At 34.4% G+C, this 27,086-nt stretch overlaps 1 protein-coding gene across 1 annotated transcript; it reads right to left on the bottom strand.

Moving 5' to 3' along the window:
• Positions 1 to 1,077: 1,077 nt before the first annotated feature.
• LOC109058483 (kinesin-like protein KIF2C) lies at positions 1,078 to 16,134 on the bottom strand. The gene is made up of 22 exons (XM_042718536.1): positions 15,929 to 16,134; positions 15,223 to 15,317; positions 15,012 to 15,099; positions 13,070 to 13,156; positions 12,954 to 12,986; positions 12,274 to 12,405; positions 11,983 to 12,087; positions 11,793 to 11,884; positions 9,189 to 9,284; positions 9,062 to 9,116; positions 8,039 to 8,201; positions 7,621 to 7,711; positions 7,478 to 7,541; positions 7,296 to 7,387; positions 6,895 to 7,037; positions 4,709 to 4,913; positions 3,369 to 3,479; positions 3,188 to 3,255; positions 2,990 to 3,080; positions 2,417 to 2,491; positions 2,089 to 2,182; positions 1,078 to 1,321 (listed from the first exon to the last, which is right to left on the bottom strand). Exons 1-22 carry the CDS (start codon positions 15,987 to 15,989, stop codon positions 1,257 to 1,259), a joined length of 2,106 nt encoding a protein of 701 aa, XP_042574470.1. The 5' UTR covers positions 15,990 to 16,134; the 3' UTR covers positions 1,078 to 1,256.
• Between the last annotated feature and the right edge of the window lie 10,952 nt (positions 16,135 to 27,086).

Below are 27,086 nucleotides of genomic sequence, written 5' to 3'. Positions count from 1 at the left end.
CATGGTGGATAACCACACTGAAGAAACCATGTCTGTAACAAGCCAGCAGTCCTTTTTAGCTATTCTAAGAGTGTTGTTTCAGAAGCAAAGCTAGGTAGTTGCATCCCAAGAAGATAGCGAAACCACAACGCAACACTGAATTAAAATGGTTTCAGTCTCTTAAAACCACTGAAGGATTGAATCAGAATCAACACTCAAGGTCTCATGAAGTTAATTAAGGTTTGTCTGAGGTGAACCTCCAAGTCCCTAATCGTGCAATTGAGGATAATTTGAAATCAGACTAAAAAGGACTGAACAAAATGTTTATTTAACAGAAAATGTTAATCAGTTTACTACAACATGACTGACATGTTAAAATTAAATCCTGAACAATTATTTTACATTGAAACATATTTGACACATGACCAAAACAGCACTGGACCGCAACTATACACTGAAAATTAGATTTCACAAATGACAATTTATTACGGATTAAACAATTAAAAAGTTTTATAATAAACAAATACAGCAGTATGTGTTCATCAAATGTAGTGCTAGAACAAGACACATATTCCTCATTTTAGGGCAATATATGTAGCCCAATTATATGCATTTACAGAGTGGAGGGGGGTGGGAAATGCCACCCAAAGAGCTCAGAGGAAGCAGTTGAGCTTTTAGGCCTCACACAGAGATGTGGGGCCACCCACTCACAGGCCGATTTTGTTTATTTTCATCCTTTGAGGTAAACTGTTCAGTGTGAGCTGTTTATTAGGCCTTTGATTTGTCATGTGTCAGCTTGTGCTTGCAGGGCAAGTGTATACACTGGTTGTGGCATGTATATAGTGGCGGTTTGGAGGTCAAGGCTGAGGGGTGAGGGGAAGGGTGGGTGGTATGAAGAGGTGCTCAAAACACCTCTCATTTTGGCGTCATCAGGATAAAAAAAAAAAAAACAAAAAAAAAAAAACGCATAGTTCCAAGGCAGAGATGTGAAAGGAGTAAGAATCCAAATGCATGTAAATGAAGCACAAACAGCTGATGATTCATGAAGACGCCCTTGAATAACCAAGACACAGCATTCAAAATGTGATTTACAAAAGATTCAAGATGAGAGAACCTTTATTCAGTACACAAAAACAATGAAAACATACACAAAAAACGAACACTTGATATATCTCTAGCCAGATAGCAGATAAGATTATTAAAAGAACAAACTGAAGTTGCATTAGCTTTTGTAAGAGGTTTCTTTGCAGATGTTCGCAGCTGAATCTCATCTTAGATTAGTTTGGTGACATCCTGACCCTCTGTTCTGCTTCAATAGCTGATCTCAAAGCCTGGTAAGACTCTACAACAAGGAGAAGAAAAACAATTTCAATGCTCAGCAGGAAATGGCAGGCTTTTTCTCAACACCCTCTCAAACCACACAATGTGTGTCACTTCAACGTGTATTGAAACTCAACCAAGATATTACATAAACTGAGAGGTGTATGAGGAGAGGGAGTAGTAATATTGAGGTAAATGTGTGTTACATATTCTGTGAGCAGGTGCAAGATGCTCTGGGGACCTTCAGAGGAAATTAATTTTCCCTAAATAAAATGTACATTTGCTTTCAAAAGTCTAGACTTCTTTTTTTATTTTTTTAAAGAAATCAATACTTTCAAAAAGGATTCATTAAATGGATCATAAGCAACAGTAAAGACATTTCTAATGTTACAAAAGACTTCGATTTCATATAAAGGCTGCTCCTTTGGAAACAAAAATGAGCACGGTTTACACAAAAATATTAAACAGCTTAGCCATTTTCAACATTGATGAGAATTTTTTTTTTTTTTTGAATATTATAATGAGCATATTAGAATGATTTCTGAAGTTTCATGTAACACTGCAGACTGGAGTAATGGCTGCTAAACGTTCAGCTGTACCATCGCAGGAATAAATTAGATTCTTAAATGTATTAAAATAGAAAACAGCTATTTTGAATTGTAATAATGTTACACAATATTACTGCAAGAGCATGAGAAACATCTTTCAAAAACCATTTTAAAAAACCCCTTACTGACCCCAAACCTTTGAATGGTAATGTATGCGTCTATTTGGATTACAATGAAATACCTTGCAGTTTGCTCATGAATCTGTCAATCTCTGGTAAATTTGCTACTATATCAAACGAGGGATATTCCATAGATCCTGCAATCTCACTGCACCCCTGGAAAAGAAACAGAGATGAACACAAAACCCACTTATCCTATGACTCAACAAAGGTCTCTGAGCAGTTTAAAAAAAATGCATTCAGAGGTAAACAAATAACAAAAGGCGTTTTGTAACTTGATTGCTACAGGGAGCTTTATAACTTTTTGAGTGATAGCGAGGTTTAAAACAAAGCCACCCACTCAGAGCAGGTGTGTTTACACAAAACAGAAGAGGACAGAAAGCTACAAACCTTCAGTTCTTCATAGAACCTCTCCTCCATCTCAGACACTTGGGATATAGCCTCAAATGCCGGGAGAACAGACTCCTAAAAAATACGTACATTTTAGCAATTTTGTACAACATTTCTCTAAATAAATAAAATGTACACTCAATATCCAGACAGTTATTTAAATTGGATTAATTTATAAACCCACAATACAAATTATTACATTATAATAAATTCAGAAATAAAGGCAACTGGTTAAACAGTCTAATTCAGTAATTGGCATTTAAATAAAAGCTTTATTTAACCACTTATAAATAATACAAAAACAAATAATACAAAAACATCAAATTCATTTACTGTTTCAACGGAAAGAAACATGCACGGACTGATCTTAACATATCAGTGTCTTTTTTTTTGTCTCAAGATGCACACCAATAATGCTTTGCCAAGACATGTTAATAAAAATTACTTAAATGTCCTAATTGAACTATGGCCTAATCCTGGCTTAGTCTAAACCCTGTCTGTGAAAGCGGGCCTTAGAGTTGTAGAAGCAAGTCCTGCCACTTAAATTTAATACGCACAGCCTGATTCACTCACCTCCTCTGAGGAGCTTCCTTCCTCAGAAAGCTCTAGTTTTGTACCGTTCTCCACTGAAGTTCCCTTAGACACACCATTCAGTTCTTTTACCCTGTCAGAAACACCCACAAATTATTGTAATATCTAAATCGCACCAGCAGAGGGCCTTCTTCGTCAATCAGAGCAACACTAGTTCAAATCGAGGAAGATAAAAAGCACCTGTTTGCGTAACGTAGTGTATTCAGAGTGTATTCACAAGAGTTCATACCCGGCGAGATCATTGCGATCTGAAACAGGCAAAATGCAGAAGGAGATTAATTTAACAATGAATAATAGTATTCAATTCAAGCCCTAAAACACACACAGGCGAAAATTAATAATCACCCCAGCTCTCTCTTACCATACAGGTCCTAGAGTTCTCTCCAATGAAGGAATCCCGAAGCACCTGGGTGAGTTTGCTCATCCTGAACGGGATGTGCTCGCTGTTCTGACCCAGAGACCGGATACATTCCTGAGGAGTCAGGTAAGACATCAACAACCTATTGCTTTAAAAGTGTATTTTGTGTTTAGAAAAAATGGGTACAGACAAAATAGGTTTCTTGCAATATAAGTGAGAAGCAAACAAAAGCTATAATCATCAGACGAGTAAAAATGACCCTCAGTTTTAACTGTTAAACAAACAAACAGTAATTACCTCAGATATTAAGCTAAATTTAATAAAGAAATAAATGTATTATTTTAATAAATGTATTTAATAAACGCGGCTGCAATATTAATTTTTAATGAGACAAAAAGAACACGTCACACCTCTGTTTATCAATTTTCACTGGCTACAAATAGCTGCTCACATAAATAAAAAAAATAAAAAATAAAAAAAATCCTCCCTGGAAGTCCCGCTGCCCTGTATCTTGCCCTCTCATTGGCTCATCGCCGATGTATGTTTCAGTCAGAACTCATTTCACACAGCAGGATTTTCAGTCGCTGACAGGTCCAAATATTTAGCATGCCAAATATTTCACGGGCGTCGGCAATGCATCAGCGATTCTCTCAGATCGTGACTTTGATAATTTGCACTGTGTGACTGTCACTTGCGTAAACTATCACCCATATTTCGTGCATGCAATTCATTTGTCTATGATTTCGCAAAACCTGTTGGCGAGTTGAAAACACGCCTAAAAACTCGCAATGTGAACTCGCCATTAACCATATAAAAAAATCCTCCAAAAAATATCAACCATATCAATCAACACTACCAAAAACAAACCTAATTCTATTCTTAAAATAAACCTGCCTCTTTTAGACTTGCATTCTATTCATTTACTAACTGCTTGTTTTCTTGAAAAAAAAAAAAAAAAAAAACCCCAGCTAACACTAGCTTTTCTATTCTTGTATTCTATTCGTTTTCTTTATTAAATTATACAATTAACAAAACAAAAGACAAAAAAGGCCTCTAACACTAGCTTTCTCTATTCCATCGGTTTTATTTTTATTATATAATAAAAAATAAATAAAAAAAAAAACATGCTAACTGCACCACATCACATCAATATTGCGCTTTCGTTGATTTTTACATCTTCCACATTCATAATTCATAATTCATAAAAGAAAAAACCATCAAATAAATAACTAAACAAAAATGTAAACAATGTAATTTGATCAAATTTGGAAAAATAATGTGAATTAAAAAAAACAACAAAACAGAGATGACCTATTTGGTGAGGCAGACACTAGACAAAGCACCTTCAAAGCCAGCAGGCTGCGGTTGATCTCTGCGGTCTCCACTATGGTGTGCCGATCATTATTGCTGACATCAGTGCCACGCTCATTCCCAGCAAGGTCCACCAGAGAGAACTTCCCATGAAGGAAATTCCGCCGCCTCAGAATTACTTGCAAGACCGCATGTGAACGTGATGAGCTGGCATTGGCAAACGTTTGACCAGACGTTCTGTCATAAGGTAAAATACAGTTGTTATTGTTAATTCAAACTATTAAAATGTTTTTGGTAAATGAAATAAGGCTAAAATAAAATAAATATTACGTGAAAAACTTAGAAATAAGAATAAATGTTGCCTAGTCAACTAACAGAAATGACAAATTAACTAAAGGTAGTCAACATTTGAAGTGTATCAAAAAAGTTCATATATATACACGCATACATACACACACACACTCACACATAAATTAATCAAAAAATTAAATCAAACAAAAAAGTACACATGTATACTCCCAAAACAAGAACGCATTTTGGTTTTAGGACAACTTTGATGAAAGGTTTTGATCCACTTCAAATGTTGACTACTATATACAGGGTTCTTACACCTTTTCCAAAGTAACATTCAAGCACTTTTCATGCACTTTCAAGGTACAATTTCAAGATTTTCCAGCACTTTTCAACTGTGGTAAATTACATGTTTACATACATACTTGAGTTCTTCAGTTTAGATGTTATTATGCTACTATAAAACCACCTGTCCGGACTGCATATAACATTGCCCAAAATAACCAACATACAGTATATAAATTATAAAATTAAAAAAAAGAAATGAAATAAATAATTTACAGGGTATCTGCAGTATTTTTAAAATAAAATTTAAGGCTTTTTAATACCTGCACAAATAAAATGAATACTGTATGAGCAGGGTAGGGCAATGTCTATGGTAACATGACTGGTACTATAAAATGACTGTCAAAAACCCGATTTACCGTTCAAAAACAGTTTCTTTACAAATAACTAAAGTTTAAAGTAGTGATAAACCTCACATTTCAGCCATTAAAGTTTAAACTATTTTTAAGAAAATGGATTAGTCAAAAGTAGCTATAAATTTTTATCTTAAGTTAAAACACACCCACACACAAAAGTATAAATTATTATCTTAATTTAAAGCACACACACACACCTTACTTTGTTAAATCGTTTGGAGTTTTGAAGGCTCATTAGCAATTTTGCATTGTTCTAAACAAAATCAGCAAATTGCCAGCAGGTGGCGCATTTGGAACGGTACAAAACAGTTTGTATGAATGTCCTTACGTTTAAATGTCCTTAAATTTGAGGTGACTGATGATTAATGTCGATTATGTTTTGGTGTGGGGGAAACGACACGTCATAGTCATTACATTCTTTAAATTGGTAATTTTAGTAGCATGAAAAACAAGATGGTTATTCAATTCGGGATTAAAACATACAGAAAACGAGCAACAAACATTCCTGATTAATGAGTGATGATTTCACTGAATCCCGCTGTCTACACCGCACAATGAATTTCTTGTTTACATCATTTCTGCTGTTTATGATGACAATATTTGAGAGAGTACAGAATACATTCAGTGAGCGCATGATCTGAACACAACTGTAGCGTTCTGCGGATTTTTGCTCATTGGTGACTAATCTGCGCTCAACACCGTGTGTGATTTGTTATAATGCTAACCCTATAACCTAACCCTAACGCTGGGGGAAAAACCTGCATAAAGAATTGTATGCATTGTGAGCAGATCTTAAACGTATGCCACAATAAACACTTTTCATTCATTTTCACTTTAATCGTGACAGTCTTAAAGATTTAGAGACTGAGCAGGGAAATTTTTGTTTGCCTTTTATATAAGTGGCTTCGAAAAAAAGAGAGCCTTGCAGACTCTTCCATGAAAAAAAAAAAGAGAGGTTTTATCTCTACAGGATTAATAAAGATTTACAAGTAGTGGTTTGAGTTCTCGTTTTAAAAAGTAATAACCATAAATGCAACTGCCAGAGCTATAGCATAAACAGTCCTTTATTTCAAACTACATCAAAAACATTCTACAAAACACTATAAAAGCATATACGTCATTATAAAATAACAGAGCTATAGCATAAACAGTCCTTTATTTCAAATGACATTTAAAGGGTTCACTTCAAAATTATTAATATTTTAATTTTAATGATTAATATTTACCTGCATGCACTTCCTTTCTCAATCATCTTGATAACATCATCAACAGATGACACGGGCACTTCATACAGGCCAACAACATTGACCTGCTGCTTCTCATCCTCCAAAACACGCAGCTTTGCTTTCTTATTCAGCAAGTCAAACACCTGCAGCACACAAACAGTTCACCATCGTGCCTGAACAAGTACTTTATGCTTACAACCACAATCAAAAAACAAAAAATCAAAAAACCAAAAAACAAAACAACAATACCACAAACCTTTAACTGAGCATATAGAGCACACTAAGCATTTGGAAATTTGAGGTTTATTTGCACTTAAATGACAGAAAAGCAAAAACTCCACCATCTGTTTGACAAGACATGACAGAATTGTTTTGAAACATGTAATACAATATGTACACACCTTGCCGTTGTAGATCTCAAAAAAGGTGACATACGGGCAAAGGTCCATATCAGCATATCTCTTTTGCCTTAGGAGGGTAAATACATCCTGCGCTGTGAGGTATGCAGAGAGATTAATGCATAAGTGAACATGGATAAACGTAAAAGGCCACTATTTAAAGTACATTTGTCAGTTACAATCACCTGCCAGGGCGTAAATCCCTTTAGAGCTGTTTTGGCTCTTTCCAGAAAAGTCTCCACCCATAGTCTGTAAATAACGCTTTAGATGAAGAACATGGAAAAATGTTTGGGAATTTTGCTTTGGGAGCACAATCAAAACAACTTACATGGGTCTTTCCACTGCCTGTTTGGCCATATGCGAAGCACGTCGCCATACCACCTTCGAAAATGGTCTTAACCAGAGGTTTAGCTGTGAACCTAGAAGTTCAATTCATAACCATTTGAATATTTTCTGTATTAAACATTAATACTGATTAAACTGGCATGTTTATAACAAAATAATACTCCATTATTTAGGAAAAGATCATCCAAAAACGTAAATTGCGTCATCAGTTACTACTCCATGCAAATAATAAAGCATTGTTTCAGTTTCTCCAAAAAATAAGAAATAAAAAAAAAAAGGTTTGAAAATAAAAAAATTCATCACTTTCATCTACATCAATCAACATTTGTCACGTTCATGGATGGTAATTAACATGATAAATGATAATAAATACCAAACAGAAACTCTAAATATGCATCTACCTGTAAACCAAGTCATTAGTGGCATCTTCATCGAACGAGTAATCAAAATGGAAGGTCTGATTCTCTAGGTACTTGGTTAGATCCACTTTCTGCTTGGGCTCATGCAACAGCAGGGCTCCATTACCAGGGATTGTGACCACATCAATCTCTTTCTTTGCCAATTCTAAACAAATAAATGAGAAATGCGTAAGAAACTCACAAAGAATCAATTCAATTCCATTAAAGGCACAATATGTAAGATTTTTGTAATAAAATATCCAAAAACTAGGTGGACAGTGTGATATATTTTATGCAGTTGTTTACTTGCATTATCCCAAAAGTTCCCAAGGATTTGTAACCCAATTTTAAATAATGACTATAGCAACACACGGACAAATATGCTGCTGCACAGTTAAACTAAATCGATTACGGCTTTCGCAAATAAAGTGAAAATAAAAATTAAAAGTGTTGACCGCAGCATTAAATTTAGATCTGCTCAATGTTGCGCCACAATTTTTTTGTTACGCGGTTTACAGTGTTGCGCGCATTTAACCAATAACACACTAGTCCATTGAGCATATGAATGCAATGGCCATTCAGAGGTGTTCAGATGAGTTTTTTGTTCACTGCACGCCTCGCTGACTGAATTCAGCTCTCATGTGAATTCTCTCATCATAAACAACAAAGTGCGGATGTATGATGTAAGCGATTCATTCATAAAACCGTGCATAGACAGCTTTAATGACTATAAGGGGAGTTTTTTTTTTTTTAAGACTGCTTAAACTCGCGCTAGACCAAAGTCATTCATAATGTCTGACAATGTGAATGTTCTTTGCTTGCTTTTTCTGTATAATTTATTGCCATTTAGATAACTGTGGAAGGTACAGGTAATAAAAAAAATAAAAAATAATTAATTACCTCATCCGTGAACATCCTCCGTCATACCGTCATCAGGCTTCGCCTTTGTTATTGTTTTGAAAATGCGACCTCTAGCAGCAAAACTTACATATTGTGCCTTTAAGAGAGGTCAAATCAGCAACCTACCTTTTTTATTTAGAGGACGTTTGCGAACGCAGACACATATTCTGTGAGGTTTGACCTAAAAGATACATCTTGTGTTAAAATATGAAATTCTTGTATGATGATATTAATATTATGCTCATTTACTTACAGGATCAGACAAGGACATGGGTACTTTCTCCAGGGTCTCTCTGTATTCCTCAATCATCTGGTAAAACTGCTTATTAGGTCGACTTGTATCTCCAAACTACGAACGAAAACAGAATTGGATGGAGAAAAATGAATACATTTTAGCAAATTTCATAGACTTCAAGACTACAACAATAAAAGTGACCATACAGAAGAAAATTAAATTATTAATTATAAAATAATAAACATTATAATAATAAATAAAACAAAATAATGAAGTTATCAAAAGCTACATACAAAAATAATATAAATAAATATATCAGATTGTTAATTTAAGTCCAGTGCAGAAGGGGGGAAAAATGCCTATGGGGGGCGTTTACACAATAACGTTTCCAACTTAAAATGGAAAACTTTTTATGTGATTTAGCTGTTCATTTACACAACAACGTTTTGGGAGCTTGAAAAAGCAAACTTCTGAAAACAGTTTTTTAAAGACTGTACTGCAGAAGTGGGAGTAAGTCACACATGTGCAAGTCACAAGTAAGTCTCAAGTCTTAACCTTCAAGTTTCAAGCAAGTCCAAGTCCATTTTTGTGAGAATCAAGCAAGTCAAGTCAAGTCAAGTCAAGTCATGCACTGCTTTTGTTAAGCAATTCAAGTCAAGTCATAGCTTGGGTCAAGCAAGTCACTGTCAAGTCATACAAATGTTTGATGTTTTAACTGAATTTATATATTAAAATAACTTAAACCTACAGTAGTTATGGACTATGGGAGTTTTATTTGCAACAAAAAATTGCAATATGCATTTCTATTCAAAAAGTGTCCACATACAGCTTAGTTGTTAATACAATAAAAATCTAAAATAAATAAATAAAAATTAAAACTACATAGCCTAAGATGTAAATGTAACTGAAATTAGTCCAACATAAAAGCATAAAAAGTATTTAGGTACAGCCGTTTCAATATGCCTTGAACATTGAAGGAAACCATGAAAAAGTATTAAACATTTCATGTAAAATGGTTTCTATGCCACCAAATGGCATTCTTCAAACAGTCATCACTTTTATGGGACATGAACACATCATTAAAGGGATACTCCACCCCAAAATGAAAATTTTGTCATTAATCACTTACCCCCATGTCGTTCCAAACCCATAAAAGTTTCGTTCGTCTTTGGAACAGAATTTAAGATATTTTGGATGAAAACCGGGAGGCTTGTGACTGTCTCATTGACTGCCAAATAAAATACACTGTCAAGGTGCAGAAAAGTATGAAAGACAATTTTCATTTTGGGGTGGAGTACCCCTTTAAGTTCAATCCTTCCTTTTTAACCAAAGAATAACAGCAACAAGAAAAAAATTATAATTGAATCACATAAACCTTGTAATGGTTTATAATGTACATTAATTATCTGTGTGAGTGTGTGAGGGAGAGAGAGGTGATTTGAGTGAGTGTGATTTATTAATATTTGTGAGTGAATATGTGTGCATGGTTGTGCTTGCAAGTTTTTTTTTTTTTTTTTTTTTTTGTGTATGCATGGTTGGGTTCGCGGTTGTATGATTTTTTTTTAAAATATATATTATCCATAGGCTTTTCACTCAAAGAGTAACACTGAAGACAAATTATTAGACAATGTACTGTACATATGGTACTGCCAAAATAAGCTGACATTTCCTTATAAACAGTGAATAACCATTTACAATGTATTCCACTTGCAAAAAAAATACATTTCATACTGCTCACAAACTGTATTTTAATGCAGCCAAATTCTCAAAAAAGGCCCATGAAGACTACCAGCTCTCCGTTAGATGTTAATCGGCACACAAACCCTGATTCATAATCATGACGTCATCTAATGAAATCAAATACACATAAGATAAAGACAATGACTGTGCTGTGATTTCGGCTATATTTGCATGTAAAATAGAGTTAGAAGTGACAGAATATCTTGTTTAACGTAAAGCGCAGCTCCTCTCAGCCGCTTGCTTAACAGAGCAGATGCAGAGAGAGGTGTGCACATGCTGGGAGAGAGAGACCTCGCGATCGTGCGGCAGTACTGGCGAGTCTCAGAAACTAAATAAGGTTTGTGTAAGAAGTCACTAGATTTGTCGTTAGGAGATTTTTTTGAAAAAAAAAAAAAAAAAAAAAACTTGCTAAATCTATTGACAAAGTCACTTGGCAACTTTGTCTTAGGTTGCAAGTGCGTTCAAAAACAGATATTTATTGAAGATAAACGATAAGACAATAATTATGTTAAATGACTTGTAGTTATTTCAAGTCATTTAACTCAAGTTCGAGTCAAGTCTCAAGTCATGGATATCAAGTCAAAGTCAAGTCTTTTATGAATATTTGTCAAGCAAGTCCTAAAATTTGCGACTTAAATCTGACTCGAGTCAAGTCATCTGACTCGAGTCCCCCACCTCTGCTGTATTGTTATCATCTCTGTGATAACAGTAAAAAAATAAAAAATAAAAATAAAAAAGTAAAATTGCGAAACTAGTTGTCTGCATGGGAAATGTTTTTAAAAACACAAAGGAAAAACATTCAAGATTTTAATACAATCGTTGTTGTGTAAACGTACCCGAATGGTTCAGTTACTGAACAATAATAACAATTATTTAAGGTACCTTTCCTCTCTTCGGTCCTTCAGAATTTTTTGCTAGCGACAACCGTTTGTTTGCCATCTTGTTTGTTTCTGAGACCTGAGACATGCGATGGCCTAAAAGTTAAAAGGTCAAAATAAGTCAAGTGTTGTAGATGTTACTAACCACCACATCAATGTGAAAGCATGCATGACAAAACCAAAACAGTACATACTTGGTGGACCCATGGGGGCACATTTGGAAGCCTCACTCTCACAAATAGCCTCAGCGGTTGGTAGCAGAGGAGAAGCTGGCTTCGAAACAAATCTCCTCTGGTAACCTACCAATCCAGATAGCAACTTAATGAAATATGTAAGATGTTTTGACAATGATTTTGTGCCGTCTCCAAGCTGACGGTCCATTCACACTCAAAAAGAATACATCAGTATCAGTTCATTCCAATGCAAAACAACTTGATACTACACTGCATATCTTAATATCATGCTGATGTACTGTATAGACATACCTGAAGGTTTAGGGATCGTAGAAGAGGGAAGATCGTGAGAGAGAACATCCTCTGCAGCCATTGCCGAGACCACAGGTGGAGGGGCTGGCTGTCGGAACATGCAAGTCTGACGTGTGGTCATCCTTCTAGAAGCTGTAAGGGGATGGAATTATGTTATGCGAATTCTCTGCAGTACAGTGTGATTTATTATTCATGTTTATTATTCAAAACTACAATAGAGTAGAGAGCTTTCCACGGTCAACATTGGCAATAAATACAAAGGCGATTCTATGGACAGTAAAAAAAAAAAATCTTCAAAAAATGTTTATTATGACTATTTCAATCAGCAATATAGTTGGACAACAGTATGATCTCCTCTCCCTTATAGTGCAGAAACAGTACAGAAAGTAAGTTCTGAATGGATGAAAAGAACTATTATTGCTTCATAAAACCAAAAGTGAGAAACCATTATCCACAGTGCTTTGATCGTTGCTAGAAATAATGACTGTCTCTGCCATATGAGACCTCTCCGGACTGACAGAAACAGTAATTTATAGACTATTTTTGATTTCTATAAGCAGATAATTTGTAGAAAAGATCATGTGGGCAGAAGTGGGAAGAGACAACCTGATTAAGTCTTATAATTCAACCATAATGTGTGTGATTGGAGAACATGAAGAAAACATGCACTTCATGCAAACCTGACTCTTCAGACGAACAGTCCTGAGGACCAGCTTCAAATGGGAGACACAGCATAAGTTTATACTGATGCAGGTCAGGAGACCAACTATAAATTTCTACAACAAACATAACTTACGTTCTAAAGTAGTAGGTATTCTTGATGACCTTGAAGGAAGCTCTGATGCTTTGACATTCTGAAATAAACAACAAAAACAAAAAACAACTTTATGAATGACTATGCAGCACTATGCTATGACAAAATGAAATCAGATTTTCTGAGCAGTGTCGTAGGTAGGGTAAGTGTACCCATTAAAGCCCACCAAAATCTAAGTTTAGGTGTTTTTCATAGATATAGACATTGTTTATAAGAAATATCATTTGTTAAAATGGAAGATGTATCTCTCATTTGAAAATGTATTAAATATAATATAATATAATATAATATAAGTATTAATATAAAATTAAAGTCTGGCATCAACTCAGTCATTACCTCAGCACCAACTAAGCCACCATTTAATCCCTCACTCTCTCTCTCTCTCTATCTCTCACACACACAATTATAAATATATATATATATATATATATATATATATATATATATATTATATATATATATATATATATATATATATATATTATATATTATATATATATATATATTATATATATATATATATACACATACATATACATACACAAACACACATACAGTACAGGTCAAAAGTTTGGAAACATTACTATTTTTAATGTTTTTGAAAGAAGTCTCTTCTGCTCATCAAGCCTGCATTTATTTGATCAAAAATACAGAAAAAACAGTAATATTGTGAAATTAGAGGGATTCCTCAATAAAAAACAAAGTGGGCTTATGGTTCCACAGTGAATATATTAAAACACATAAGGTGGGCTTAAATGGTACCACAGTGAGTAATGGTGAATAAAAAAAGACAATGTTTTCCTTTTAAAATGTAAGGTATGTTTACAAAAACATGCATGGAACTTAAATATACTGTGGACTATTCATAGTCATTTTTTATCAGTTTTTATCATACAAGGTTAGCTTGTGTTGGCTATAGTTTGCATGTGTTTTGTGGCACTGTACCATTCAAGCCCATCTTTAAAAATAATTAATATATTTAAATAATATGCTCTACATAATTTATGACGCATTTATTTGTAACTTAACATAAAACGAATAAAAAACACTGCAGTGTTTGTAGATCACGTTTAATTCGTGTAAATCGCGTAAATCTTTCAGTAAGGTTAATGGTTTGACCTTGAGATTAGCTTTCTGTGCAAGCTAATAAAACTTATCTTTACATATAAAGGAAAATGATATAAAATAATAAAGTACTATTTGTTCATACACAAAAAACAATACATGTATCTTTTATTTGATATTAGTGTACTCACCAAAGAAACTGAAACACCAGGGGCGGACTCAGGCTTCTCTTGGGAGCTTGGTTGAAGGAAGTTTTGGGGTGTCTTTGTATGTGCAGCATGCACATGGGTGGGGCTAACTCAGAATTGCCAAATGTGATTGGTATGCAATAAAAAAATGTATGGGAACTAACAAATTACTGGACTGGTTAAAATAATGATCAACATAAAACATGATTTTCTCTCTTTTTTATTTTATTTGATGTCAAAGTTGTAAGTGGGCTTAAAGGGTATATGGGCTTGATGGGAACACTTACCCTATATAATAATGAACGAGTCAGTGATTTCAGATTCAGTGTATCAATGTGCTTGGAATAAAGTACTGCTTATGTTTTCTCATTTGCATTTTTCATTCAGCACCACTGGTCTTCCTCTTTTTTTACATTGACATCTTCTCTCAGATTTTGAAGAAGAAGGTGTCTAGACATTGTGCTGACGCCTATAGCATTACCATGGTAACTAACATGCAAATACCAGATACTGATAACACTTTCTGAACAAATGGATCCAATTTAATCCTTTGCGAAATGACAGTGTGGATAGTCAATACTTGAATCAAATTTAAAAAACAAATGCTTCTCTTGGCAGCTTGGTTGAAGGTGTTGCATAAGGTCAGAATTGAGTTGCTTGAGCTCAACCGCCAGGGGCGGACTCAGGCTTCTCTTGGCAGCTTGGTTGAAGGTGTTGCATAAGGTCAGAATTGAGTTGCTTGAGCTCATCCATGTCAACCTAGGGGAGAATCGGTTTATTAATCTAGTTAAGCATGACATCCTACACACTTTGGCTGTACACGTGCAAATACCAACAAAACCTGTGGTCTTATAACTTCTTTACAACAAATTAAGCTCTAACCTCTTTTCCTTTAGTGATGCCCTTCTCAGTCCATTCCACATTCACTGTAGATTTAGTGGCATTGGCCGTTTTCACAGTGGCACTGTGTATTCTTCCTGCATTGATGGGAAACAGTGGCATAAACAAACAGCATTCCCTTGGTTGAACTTTGAGATCATTCATGAATGACTTCTTCAGTGGTGCAAAACATGCAGTTATTCACTTTTATTGCATTTCTGTTTTCCTTACAACAAATTGTGGATGTCATTTGGCCTAATATCTCCTTTTGTTTTACAAAAGAAGTTAAATCATATGAGAAGAACAGTTAAGACGTCAAGTAAAAATTGCAACATTTTATTTATTTAGTAAATTATCCTTTTAAAACAATCCCTGCCAACTTGTGTATGTTTCAGTCATTAACTAGCAATCCTACAAGACAAGGGATCACAAGGAGAAATGACAGTTTTGTTTTGTTTGCATTATTTACATATTTTTTTAATTTAGATCCACACAATTAAGTTATACGATTTTCTCTTTGAGTGGTTTTCTTCTCGTGCAATGTTGAAACTTTAGAAACCTTCCACTGCCAGCAATCACTACTATGTGTTGTATTGGTACGTATTAAATATAATTTGCGATAATTTGATTTGATTTTTAACATCAACTGATTTCATGAAGCAGTTCGTGTCTCTGTAAAAGATTAGCAGCTAGCAAACAAGCATCTTACCATCACTACGACTTATATTGACAGCGAGCCCGATAAGAATCTTCGACAACGCAGGATCCATCTCAGATTATAGTCTGTTTAATGTAGCTTTTTGCGAACGTTTCTATCTCAAAATTGAGACAAATATTTTTCTGCTACTTTGCCCCTATGAGTCGTAAACCAACATTAACCGCCCTGCATTCAAAAATCGTCAGCGGAAGTTATTGGATTATTTAAGTAGGTGGTGCTTCGTTTGAACCAATCAGAGTACTGTAAAAAGTGACTGGCATTTCAATACACAAATAGGATCTTACAGCCGTCTTTCGTCACACGCTCTGGTACCACATTGCGAATCTTCTTCAAAAAACGTCAAACTAACTTGATTTACTGGTTTATGGAAATGAGATTTCAAAAGCCAGTGTCATAGAAGGAAAATGATGTCAAGTAAGTAATAAAAATCCAGTAACGTCACTGAGGAAAGACGTTGAATTAATACAAAATGAAATAACAAAGCAGTTTCACCTCTGGCCATTTATACTGAGCATAAACAATACAAAACAAAGTTTCTTAGATTATTTAATTTATTATTATTATCTGTACTATATAAAAAACGAAACCCAACAAATTAATACTTGTTTTTTGCTACCAATAAAATACGACATGTTACAAAGAAACGTACATGTTGTATTAACTGTTATATAATATTTGTATACATTTATAATAAAATATAATGAATAATAATAATTATTATTATGATTATTTTACAAGCTATGTAGGATTATTGGGTCAAGTTCAGCTGTCATATAACAACTGTCCATAGAAATTATTTGTGATGTTTCAACTAATATAAAATGTTGTTTAAAAATCCTGTGCTCATAGGTTTTATTGTAGTTAAAAAAGAAACGTGTTATTAAGCTATCTCTCTCTCTCTCTCTCTCTCTCTCTCTAAAATTAATAAGTGACTTTTCTGTGGTAATTTAATAAAAATAAAACTCAATGTAGTTACAGTTTTTTTCCTTGTTACAAGATTATTTACAAAGAAAATAATATTACTTTTAAACTGTATGTGTACAGCAATGAACAGTCATGTGAGATTTTGAAAAATTTGTACAATGGGTTTGATAACTGAAAAAGATATAGCCATCACACAGTGTAATAAAATAAATAAATAATATGAGCAAACTTCCAACTGCAAGTGTAAGTGAGTTTAGACTTTATATAAAATTGTAAATTATTGTTAAATAACTTAAACTGTGGTTTCACTGCTTACAGGTGACAGGTGTGAATGGATGGAAAACACACAATCATGTCAGAGTTTGTTGCTGAGCCACAGTGAGTATTTCCACCATTACATTGAAGTCTGCTTGACGTATTTACTTTTTTGGCTGCTATTCTGGATTCCTTTATATAATTGTTATTCTCTGTTTGTGGCTAAGACTAGCAATAGATTTGTAAATACATTCTGACTATTAAGAGTTCATGAAAGATTTTGTACATCACAAAGAAGTAGGACACAAAAGTGCATGAACAAACACAATCTGTGCCAGGAAAGGTTTAGGAGAGACACATTAATCGTATATATGAAAAGAAAATGTTACAAATAATCAAACAGAGTTTTCTGCTATTATGAAACCCAATATTTCATATTGTGGTAGGCCTTTTGAAATCGTGACCCTCTGTTAAGCCATGGCTTTACATGAAAGAATATTTGTTCCTTAAGAAAAAGAAAAACAGTTATTTACCTACTTTGTTGTATTTTATAAACTTTAATGTACATACAGTATGAGTTTAACCAAGTACATAGACCTATGTGTTTACATTTTAAACAGCACACAATCAGTAAATGCAAATGCAGGTTTGAGAAATTTTTTTTGTTACATTGTGATATAAATAAAATCAGTATGTATTTTCAGTCATCCACATTTGCTTGCAAATTACTAGAAAACTAAACAAATTCACTACATTAAGATTTTGAGGGGGTCACCTAATAGGAAAGGACATATAAGCATAAAGATTATTAAATTATGTACAGATTTTGTGCCTTGAACTAAAATAAAAATGTAAAATAAAACCAATCAGCAGACAGCTGTGGAATACTACAGAATATATTATTCAGATTTAATATTTAATTACTTAATTTTCTGAAAAATATAGGCCTATGTATATATATAAAAAAATTATAATATGGTCATATAAAAAGTCACAAACAAAAAATATAGTACAAGTCTCTCTCTACCAATGTTTGTGTAGATTTTGATATAGGTGTTCATTTACAGATGAATGGGTAATCATGTCCATTCACAGTTATTGCATGCATATTATTTGTAACTTATTACCAGTAAAGACCACTAGAGGGACTGTTGAGCTAAACAGAACCAAATTTATCCCATAAAAGAAAGTGACCGGTAAACCACCTCCTGCCATGGCGGTATACCTTTCCTGAAAATTCCTGGACTGGGAGGGGAAACAGTGTTCTAACCAGGCACAAAAGAATAAGGATCTGTACCTCTTGGATTTGCATATTGTTTTCAGGGTGTATTCACAACCCATCCCTGATGAGATCATGGCAAACACTCAAAGTGATTGATCCTTCCCATAGTCCTGTGATCACGGTTTCAAGCCTGCTCGTGTTAAATTTAATATGGCAGGGATAAAAGCCTGGCCATGCCTTTTCATATTATCCCAAGCCACGGCGGAAATCAGGCTGTTGTTTCATGTGACTTTCACCTCATCATGAGTTTTTTTTTTTATCTAGTATAATAGTGAAATGACTGCACTTGTCCTGGCACACACCCTCTGCTTAGCTGTTCACTTAATCTTAATCTTAATCTGTCCTTTCATGTAGACAATCAGTAATTTCCTTAAATTATAAGTTTGTTCCGCCGTTATATATTCAGTTCCCTTTCTTTAGTCTCTTTTATTTCCTTGCACATTCCATCTGCTGTGAGTCTTCAGGTAAGTTGTTCCTCTCTTCTGTTCCACACCAATGTTCCCATCTCTTTGTTTGAATTAAACATTTTAAAGAAAAAGAAAGGCTGTTATTAGTTTTGTTTATGTTTTGGGAAATCTCAAAATATATCAACTAACATCACAAAAAAAGCTGCACCCACCTGTTCAAAACAAGCATTGTACAAAATTGTAGTATTTATGCCATATGCACAAAAGCTGCAAGCATTTTAATCCCTTGGATAATTTGAATTTGGATAATTTGATCCTGCTGTTTTGAATATTATCCTGAGGGAGCTGTCATCCCATTGCACATTTAATATTTCCAAAACGACAGCATTGTTAATAATTGTAGTACAAGCAAACACAAGGTGGGGCTTGGCAGATTTTAAAATTGGTGTACTGTACTAGACAAATAAAGTCTTTCACATTAAAATCAATGAAGAATTGAAATCTTACAAGAATCTGGCCTCAACATTCTGTAAGGGATCTGAAATGCACACTTGCGACCCTTTGTGATAGTAAAACAGATGTCTTCATCATAGAGGATGTTTAGCTGCATAAAACATCAAGGCTACCATTTCAAAGAAAAGTACTCTTTTCATTAGGTTGTTTCTGTTGTCAAGCTGCTGAAATATAATAGAGGGTTCCAATATCAGAAGAGCAGTTTATTTTAGACTGCAGATGTACAGACCCCTCAACACAGAATGTGGCTCTTACGTCATTTAGCAGATATTTTTGACTGATAGCTTCTGTATTCTGCGCCATTATGCTTCTAGACAGAAGGGTGGTTCCCAGCGGCTGAAGCTCATAGCTCATTTTGGAATATGTGCTTCAGACGTGATTTGTTTAGAAGGAATTTTCAGTTCAGCTGCACAGTTTGATTGATATGTGAACCAAATCATTTATAGTAGGTCAAAAAGTGAAACTTAACATCTGAATGACGTCTGTTTAGTTTTTTTTTTTAAATAAATGAAATCGTATTAAATTTTTGACACATTGTATTTATTCTTATACTTAGCTTTTAGTTCTTTTTTATATTTATGTGTTAAGAAACAAAAAGGAATAAATGAATGCTTAAAGAAATATTCTAGCTTCAGTACAAGGTTATTTCCACTTTCTCTTGTTGTTAAAAAAAAAGCAAACATCAGGGTTATTGTGTGGTTTCTATAATGGAAGTTAATAGGGTATTATTTTAATAGTGTAACCATGAGATTTAAACAATATGTGTGTTAGCATGATTTTAGTTTGAAACAAAATCCCTAACTAACATTGTAAAGTTATGTCCAATTTTACAACAGTTGCCATTACACTGGAAGCCAATAAACATCTGTAAAAAAATAAGGTTTTAATAAACAAATTAGCAGAATAATTCATGTACAAATGAATGTGATTATGAGCTTCTAATTTCTGCTTTTAAATCCTCCAGAATTCCTCACAGTAACCTTAAGTTTAGTTTTTGGTGGTTATCAACACTATGTTACAAAAGCTGGTGATTGAGCTTTTCTTGCATTGAAGTTAAATTTCCTTTTAATACACATTATGCTCTACAAAATATCCTCAGTATGAAAGAAATCCTTTAAATAGCAGTTCACATTTCATAATTGCTCTACATATGTGCAATGTCTGTCACTAGTAGCACATTTATGTGACAAAACGAATAGGAACGTTTAGAAAAACATTTCCAAAACATCATGAAAACTAGCTCGCGTCCACAGAAGAGCCATTTGCTCACATAGATGAGAAACAGATGAACATTTTTCGACATTTGCAAGTAGATCCAGTGACTGCAATAAAGATACCAAAGATAGAACAGACATTTGGAGACTGGGGTGAGGGCCTTGATATCATAACACCAATGCACCATAACTATCGTGGAATCAGTGAATGAGTAAGAGATATGTTTTATTGCAGTTGCCAACATGAATCTTGCTTAGATTTTCCATTTGTGGGGTGGGCGGTTACGGGACCATATGTTGCTCATATTACATCAGGACGGTGGCACAGGATAAGGAGTGGTGGGCCCCTTTGGGGATTGCATGTGAACATTGATGAAAAGAGAACATACGCTCATGAAAACTAAATAAACCAATGCATAAATTACTAACACAGACTGATGGATCTCCATAATCAGCAAAGCAGACGCCTTTGAAGTAATTTCAGTGCTTATAGTAGCTGTTTCTCACAATCTTACCATAAATAAAAAGGGGGAACATTTATGTGCCTTCCCTCCTTCCTTAATTAAGAGATGTCTGGCTCCAAAAGTCAGTGTCAGTGGAGTCAAAAAGTCTGAGATTTTTAATGCTTTTTTTTTTCTTTACAGAGTATATTATCAACATAACAGTTTGAGTGGAAAGTTGAATTGAAATGTGATATAAATGTCGTAGTATTTGGTTTGGCTCCCTTTTGATTTAATGACAGCAACCATCAAGCAGCATGAACTAAATTGTGTAAAACATGAATGATGATCAAGTTTTTCAGCATGATTTAAGAATGATCTCAAGAGCATCTCGTGCTTTAATGAAAGGAAATCCAACCTGTTGTATAAAGGAGCATTAATGACCTAAAAATAATGGGGAAAATAAATTAACATCATGTTTATTTCCCTAAATACATTTCTCAGACGTTCAGAACCCCGCTGTATATATAAACTGTTCTTTAAATTAATTTCTTCTGCTGTGTTCACAGGACGGCCGTACATTTTCACGATTCATAAATCAGAGGAAAATAACAGGCAAGCTCTGAGCTTGGAACAAGTTCATCTTCAAGCTCGAAAGAAACAGCATCTTGTTATTTGAGGTTCCACCTCTGCGATTGCCCGTCCGCCGTGCTCGCCTATTTTGAGATGACAATGAGGTAACTTAAAACTAGACGTACCGCCTGATTACAAGGCAACATTTGAGCCGTCCCACCCTCCTTCACCACAGAATGCGTGCATGCTGGATAATTACCCTCCCCTCTCACACACAATAACATCACATACACTCACACGCTGTGTGCCGATACAAACACACTAAGCTTGGGATGTGCATGGTTTTCATTACAGTGGCTATGATTCCTGTTGCTTATTCAGGAGTCTCACTCAATGGCAAAGCATAGCTGTTGTCAAGAAAATGGTTAAGGTTTTTTATATTTGATTGCAGATTAATGTGTCAAGCTTGGGATTGATAATGATACTTGATAGAGGTGGAAGTGAGCCAGCAATAGTTCATTTATTCTTTATTTAAGAATAGTTCTGTTATCATTTACTCACCCTCATGTCATTCCAGAAATCTTTCATTTTCATTCTGTGGTAAAAAGCAAAATGTTTTGAATGATGAGGGTGAGTAAATAATTGTAAAATATTCTTATTTTTGTAAAATATTCCTTTAATGTACAGTTACTTTATCCTGATTAGTCATTAAAATTTTAAGGCTATTAGAGGGGTCATATGACGTTGCTAAAAAGAACATTATTTTGTGTATTAGGTGTAATGCAATGTGTTTATGCGGTTTAAGGTTCAAATAACACATTATTTTCCATATACTGTACATTATTGTTGCTCCTCTATGCCCCGCCTTTCTGAAATGCATAGATTTTTACAAAGTTCTAAAAAAAAGAGAGGTATACGCTGATTGACCAGCTATCCAGTGTGTTGTGATTGGCTGAATACCTCAAGAGTGTGATGGAAAGTTATGCCCCTTACCATACTGAGGTGCCGTCTCCCGGCAAGATGAGACAAAACCAATAAAACCCATAACAAATGAGGCATATGTTGCATCCAGTGAGGACATAATTACTGATTATAATGACTTATACATTTTAGGAGGGCGTGGCTGACTCTTAACTTTTATAAAGAATATCTCTTTGGATTTGAGATTTAGGAGCATTTTGGAGCCTTTATTTTTAAGAGTATCTATCTATCTATCTATCTATCTATCTATCTATCTATCTATCTATCTATCTATCTATCTATCTATGTATATAGACTAGTCCAAGTCATCATGTTTATTTAACTTGTAATGTATAGCTGTCATATGAAGTCATTTGTTTTACAAAATGGCACATTGGTGTAAGCTCAGTGGGAGGCCTGGAGTCTTTTGTGGTGTGTTTGGTAGTTATCCATCTGAGTTTTGTCAAATCAAACATTGTTCATGAGATGACATTGCCGTCTTCTCCACCCACTCATCAGTCTGAGTTCAGTGAAAACCACTGGGGCTTGAGCCAGAGCTGCTCATGAACATAGACATACACAGAGAAGAATTCTCCTTAACTGCTGGACTGAATCAAGTGATGTAATGCATCTTAATCTCATCTTAGTCCCTTTCTGTAATCATGAAAGGCCACAATTGTTCAGATTTCTTTTTTTTCTTTTTTTAAAAAAATGGGAAACACGCTGACAGATGAAACACAAGTTCTGTCACAGTTTTGTTTGAAACATTCACAAAAACACCCTGTGAAGACGATTGGCGGGTGGCAAAGAGGAAAAGTTGGCAAAAAAGAAGTTCAAGCTGATCATTTCATTAATGTAATTGAATCATTTTAACTGCCTACTTTATACTTGAGTTACATAAATGTGTGGTTTCCTGTACTTAAAGCTAAACACAAACACACACACACACGATAATAATAATTATAATTATTATTAATATTATAATTAGAAATCTGGTAGATTTATTTAAGCAATAGTGTCATCATGTTTGTGTGAGAGTGATGACTGAATAAAATGATAAATTCAACATCACTTGCATTGCCTTCTCATTGCACAGTTTGTTTCTCTGTGCTATTTTCGTGACTGAGATTTAGTGTTTGTTTTAGCCTTTCTTTCTTAACTGTGTGCAGAGCACTCATTATTGAATTGGAAAAGCAAAAGAGTCTCTGCGTTGTGCATTGATCCAAAAGTTAATTTAATAGTGGTCATAGTTCAGTTAGTTAAGCTCCATACAAAAGTCGTTTTTATAAATACAACCTGCATCACGGCTTCTTGTTCTTTGCTCTGTCTACTTTTAGTGCCGTAAGGCGGTAGAAGACTTAGATGTTTGGCCAAGTTTGAGTGGGCTGGAGAACTCCAAATATATTACATATACCACCCACCACCAAAACCTCCTGAAGCAAACCCAGCATGAAAACACCATTTAATGGATCGTTCATAATGACTTACAAAAGATCACAAAATTCTAGACGCTCATAATTTTGTGTGGCAGAGTCCACTGCAGCAGAGTTTTTTTCTGGGTAATCTTAAATGATTTGACACAATACTATACTTGTTTAGCATTTTTTTGTCCACTTTGATATGCCTGATATAAAAGTAGCAGTTGAGTGGCATGGGATTTAGAATTTTTCTCAAAAGCATCTGAAATATGAAGAGAATTTAAATTAATTATTGTTATCTTTAAGGTTATACTGACATGCTGACATAATGTTAATATTTTTTTTTTAATTTGGCATACTAGTGTTTTGGTCTTGTTTTAATTTTTAGTTTCTTAAACTGAATTAGATTGTACTGAGTCACGCTGATGTTTTCCATATTTTTCTGATTCATTTGGTCTATATAACATTTTCATTTTCTAAGGAAAAAAAGTGTTTTTGCAGTCACATCCTTCTTTGGAAGTTTTTGATTTACCAGCAAAACTAAGAGAAACACCATATGTTTTCATTTCACTTCTTGGTGAAATCTGGTAAACTGTACAGTAGGTGTTAATTATTCATGAGTTAAAGAAAATTCACCCCAAAATTTGAACTGACTTTATTTATTCACCCTCATGTCATTCCTTTCCATTTTTTTCTTTGGAACGCAAAAGCTTTTATTCACATTCTGAATAAATGAGCTGTTAACCTCAGAGCTCCTGCAGCCTGATTAGTGAGTCAGTGAGTTGAACTTGTTCTTTTGGTGGAAACAGTTGATCTGATTCATACAGTATATCGGGATGATTTGTTCACAATTCAGTGACTCATCTTTTCACACAGCAGTCCTTATGGTAACAACTCACTGAAGAGGGAGGTTGTCTATAAATAACAAATCTTGGTCTGTTCTTCACAAATTTTCATTTTGTGTGAAATATTTGTTTAACGTTCTTGACATTGGTAAATATATTGGACTGACCCAATGTTTAGCCCTAGGTATATAATACTAGAGCTAAGCTTTCATTCAACAAGGATGCATTAAATTGATCAAAAGTACTGTTCATTTGAACTTTCTTTTCATCAAACAATCCTAAAACAAATTCATCTACAAAAATATTAATCAGTGATGATGATGATAATAAAAATAATAATAACAGATGTTTCTTGAGTACCAAATCAGCATATTAGAATGATTTTTGAAGGATTATGTGACACTGAAGACTGGAGTAATGATGATGGATATTCAACTTTGCCATAAAAGGAATAAATTACATTTTAAGATATATTAAATTGCAATAATATTTCCCCCCTTTTTTTTTTTTACTGTATATATATATATATATATATATATATATATATATATATATAATATATATAATCATAGCCTTGGTACTTTTCTGAATGGTATATAGGCCTATGTGTATTGTTGGGTTGCTTGTTACAGGTCTCAGCTGATTTATATTCATGTTGCCTCATTTTATAGTAAAGAGAAACTACCCAGATTTATTTATTTGTCTCATTTAGTCCACACCATGAGGATTACAGGATGTCATTGCTATTAAATTGAATTATAAAGGGCCTCTGGTTTTTGTTTTCTACATTATTCAGCAGGACCATGTTACCAGCCAGATAATCTCATGGCTAATAGAACATCAACTGTTTCCCTTTCAGTAAAACAGGAAGCCAAACATTTTTTTTTTCCATTTCAATTTTTAGAGGATTAGTTTTAAGACTTGTCTTGTAAGTATGTTCTGCTAGTGAAATAAAAAACTTTTTCACTTTCACTAAGGAGTATAGCATCCCTGTGTGCTTGATATAGCATAACAAGTACAACTTCGCAGTGTGAATACACACTTTCTACCTTCCCCCAGATCTGTTTTTCGATCCTGCGCTGTATCTGAATCCAATTTCATCCAGTTATACGGCGCACAGTCTACCACAACCCCTCGACAGCCGTTTAATTGACTTCAGGCTGGTGAGATGCTTAGAGCAGGGAAAAAGCAACAAATAGATTTACATTTCAGGGTTTAGCTACGGAGAGTTGTGACAGCCTTTTACCTCTTCCTGACACAAAGTTTGGCTTAAGCTCACAAACTATATATCTCTAACAAAGAGGCATTTGTCGCTGCTCCCTCTCCGAGCGTGAGAGGTTGAAGAGAAGATGATCTCGTCACACGCGAGCCGCTGAAACGCTTATTATGTAACTGTAGAGGGTCCACAGCTGCAATGAATCTGTGTGCTCTGTAAACCTGAATGTCTCTCTTCACATCTCATCAAATGATCTGTTATGAAACTTTGGAAATAGAGCCTTTCTGTAATGCCCAATGCCAAAGTGTGATGTTTTTCTTATTTAACACCTTTTGTATTAATTCATACAACAAATAAATGGAAGCAAATGGCAGTTTAAAATGTCATTTTATTATTTCAGTTATTTTTTCATCTTTCAGTTCATGATACTCACTCCCTTGTGGAATTGAAACATGATCGAGTTTTTGAGCAGAGTAAGACTGACATATTAGGAGTCAATTAGCTGAATTATTAGATTTCGCCTGGCACAGATGATCAAGTTGGAAATGTATCTGGAAAACCTCTGCTCCTATTATTTGTTTAAAGCTCAAATTACAGAAGCAGCTTTCCTCCATAGTCTTTAGATCTTGCCAGATAACGAAAATTGTTCTTAGGAGTATGATCCGTACAGATGACAGCATTTTCTGCAAGCCGCAGAGTCTTTGAAAGCGCTCTTGGTCTTAAGGGGCTTAACTCCGGTTCCTGCTGAACTGAGCCAGTGCTAAATACATCAACTGTTATCAGCTCAGTAGGCACAGGAGGTTGAACCCAGTGCTGTACCTCACACTGGCCTATGCCAGTTACAAGGTTCTCTACAAAGCTCCATGTTTCCCTTCTGAGTGATCATAAGTCCATATCATGATCATAGCTGGATAGCAGATTTATTAAAGATATAAAATATAGAAAGTATTGCATCAGAGTCAAGTATTGGCTCAATACATCATTTAAAAAATGTGTGCATGGGCGTGGAACTAGTCAGTATGTAAACATCAAATATACCTTGAATTTTTATCTGCAGCTGTTTGATCACAAATAGGTGTATATTTTCATTTCATAAATTCAA

This window comes from Cyprinus carpio, chromosome B2 (assembly GCF_018340385.1).
Source record: "Cyprinus carpio isolate SPL01 chromosome B2, ASM1834038v1, whole genome shotgun sequence".
In the NCBI taxonomy this organism is placed as follows: domain Eukaryota; kingdom Metazoa; phylum Chordata; class Actinopteri; order Cypriniformes; family Cyprinidae; genus Cyprinus; species Cyprinus carpio.
Note: the sequence above shows the minus strand (reverse complement) of the source record. Positions and strands in the feature narration are given on the sequence as shown.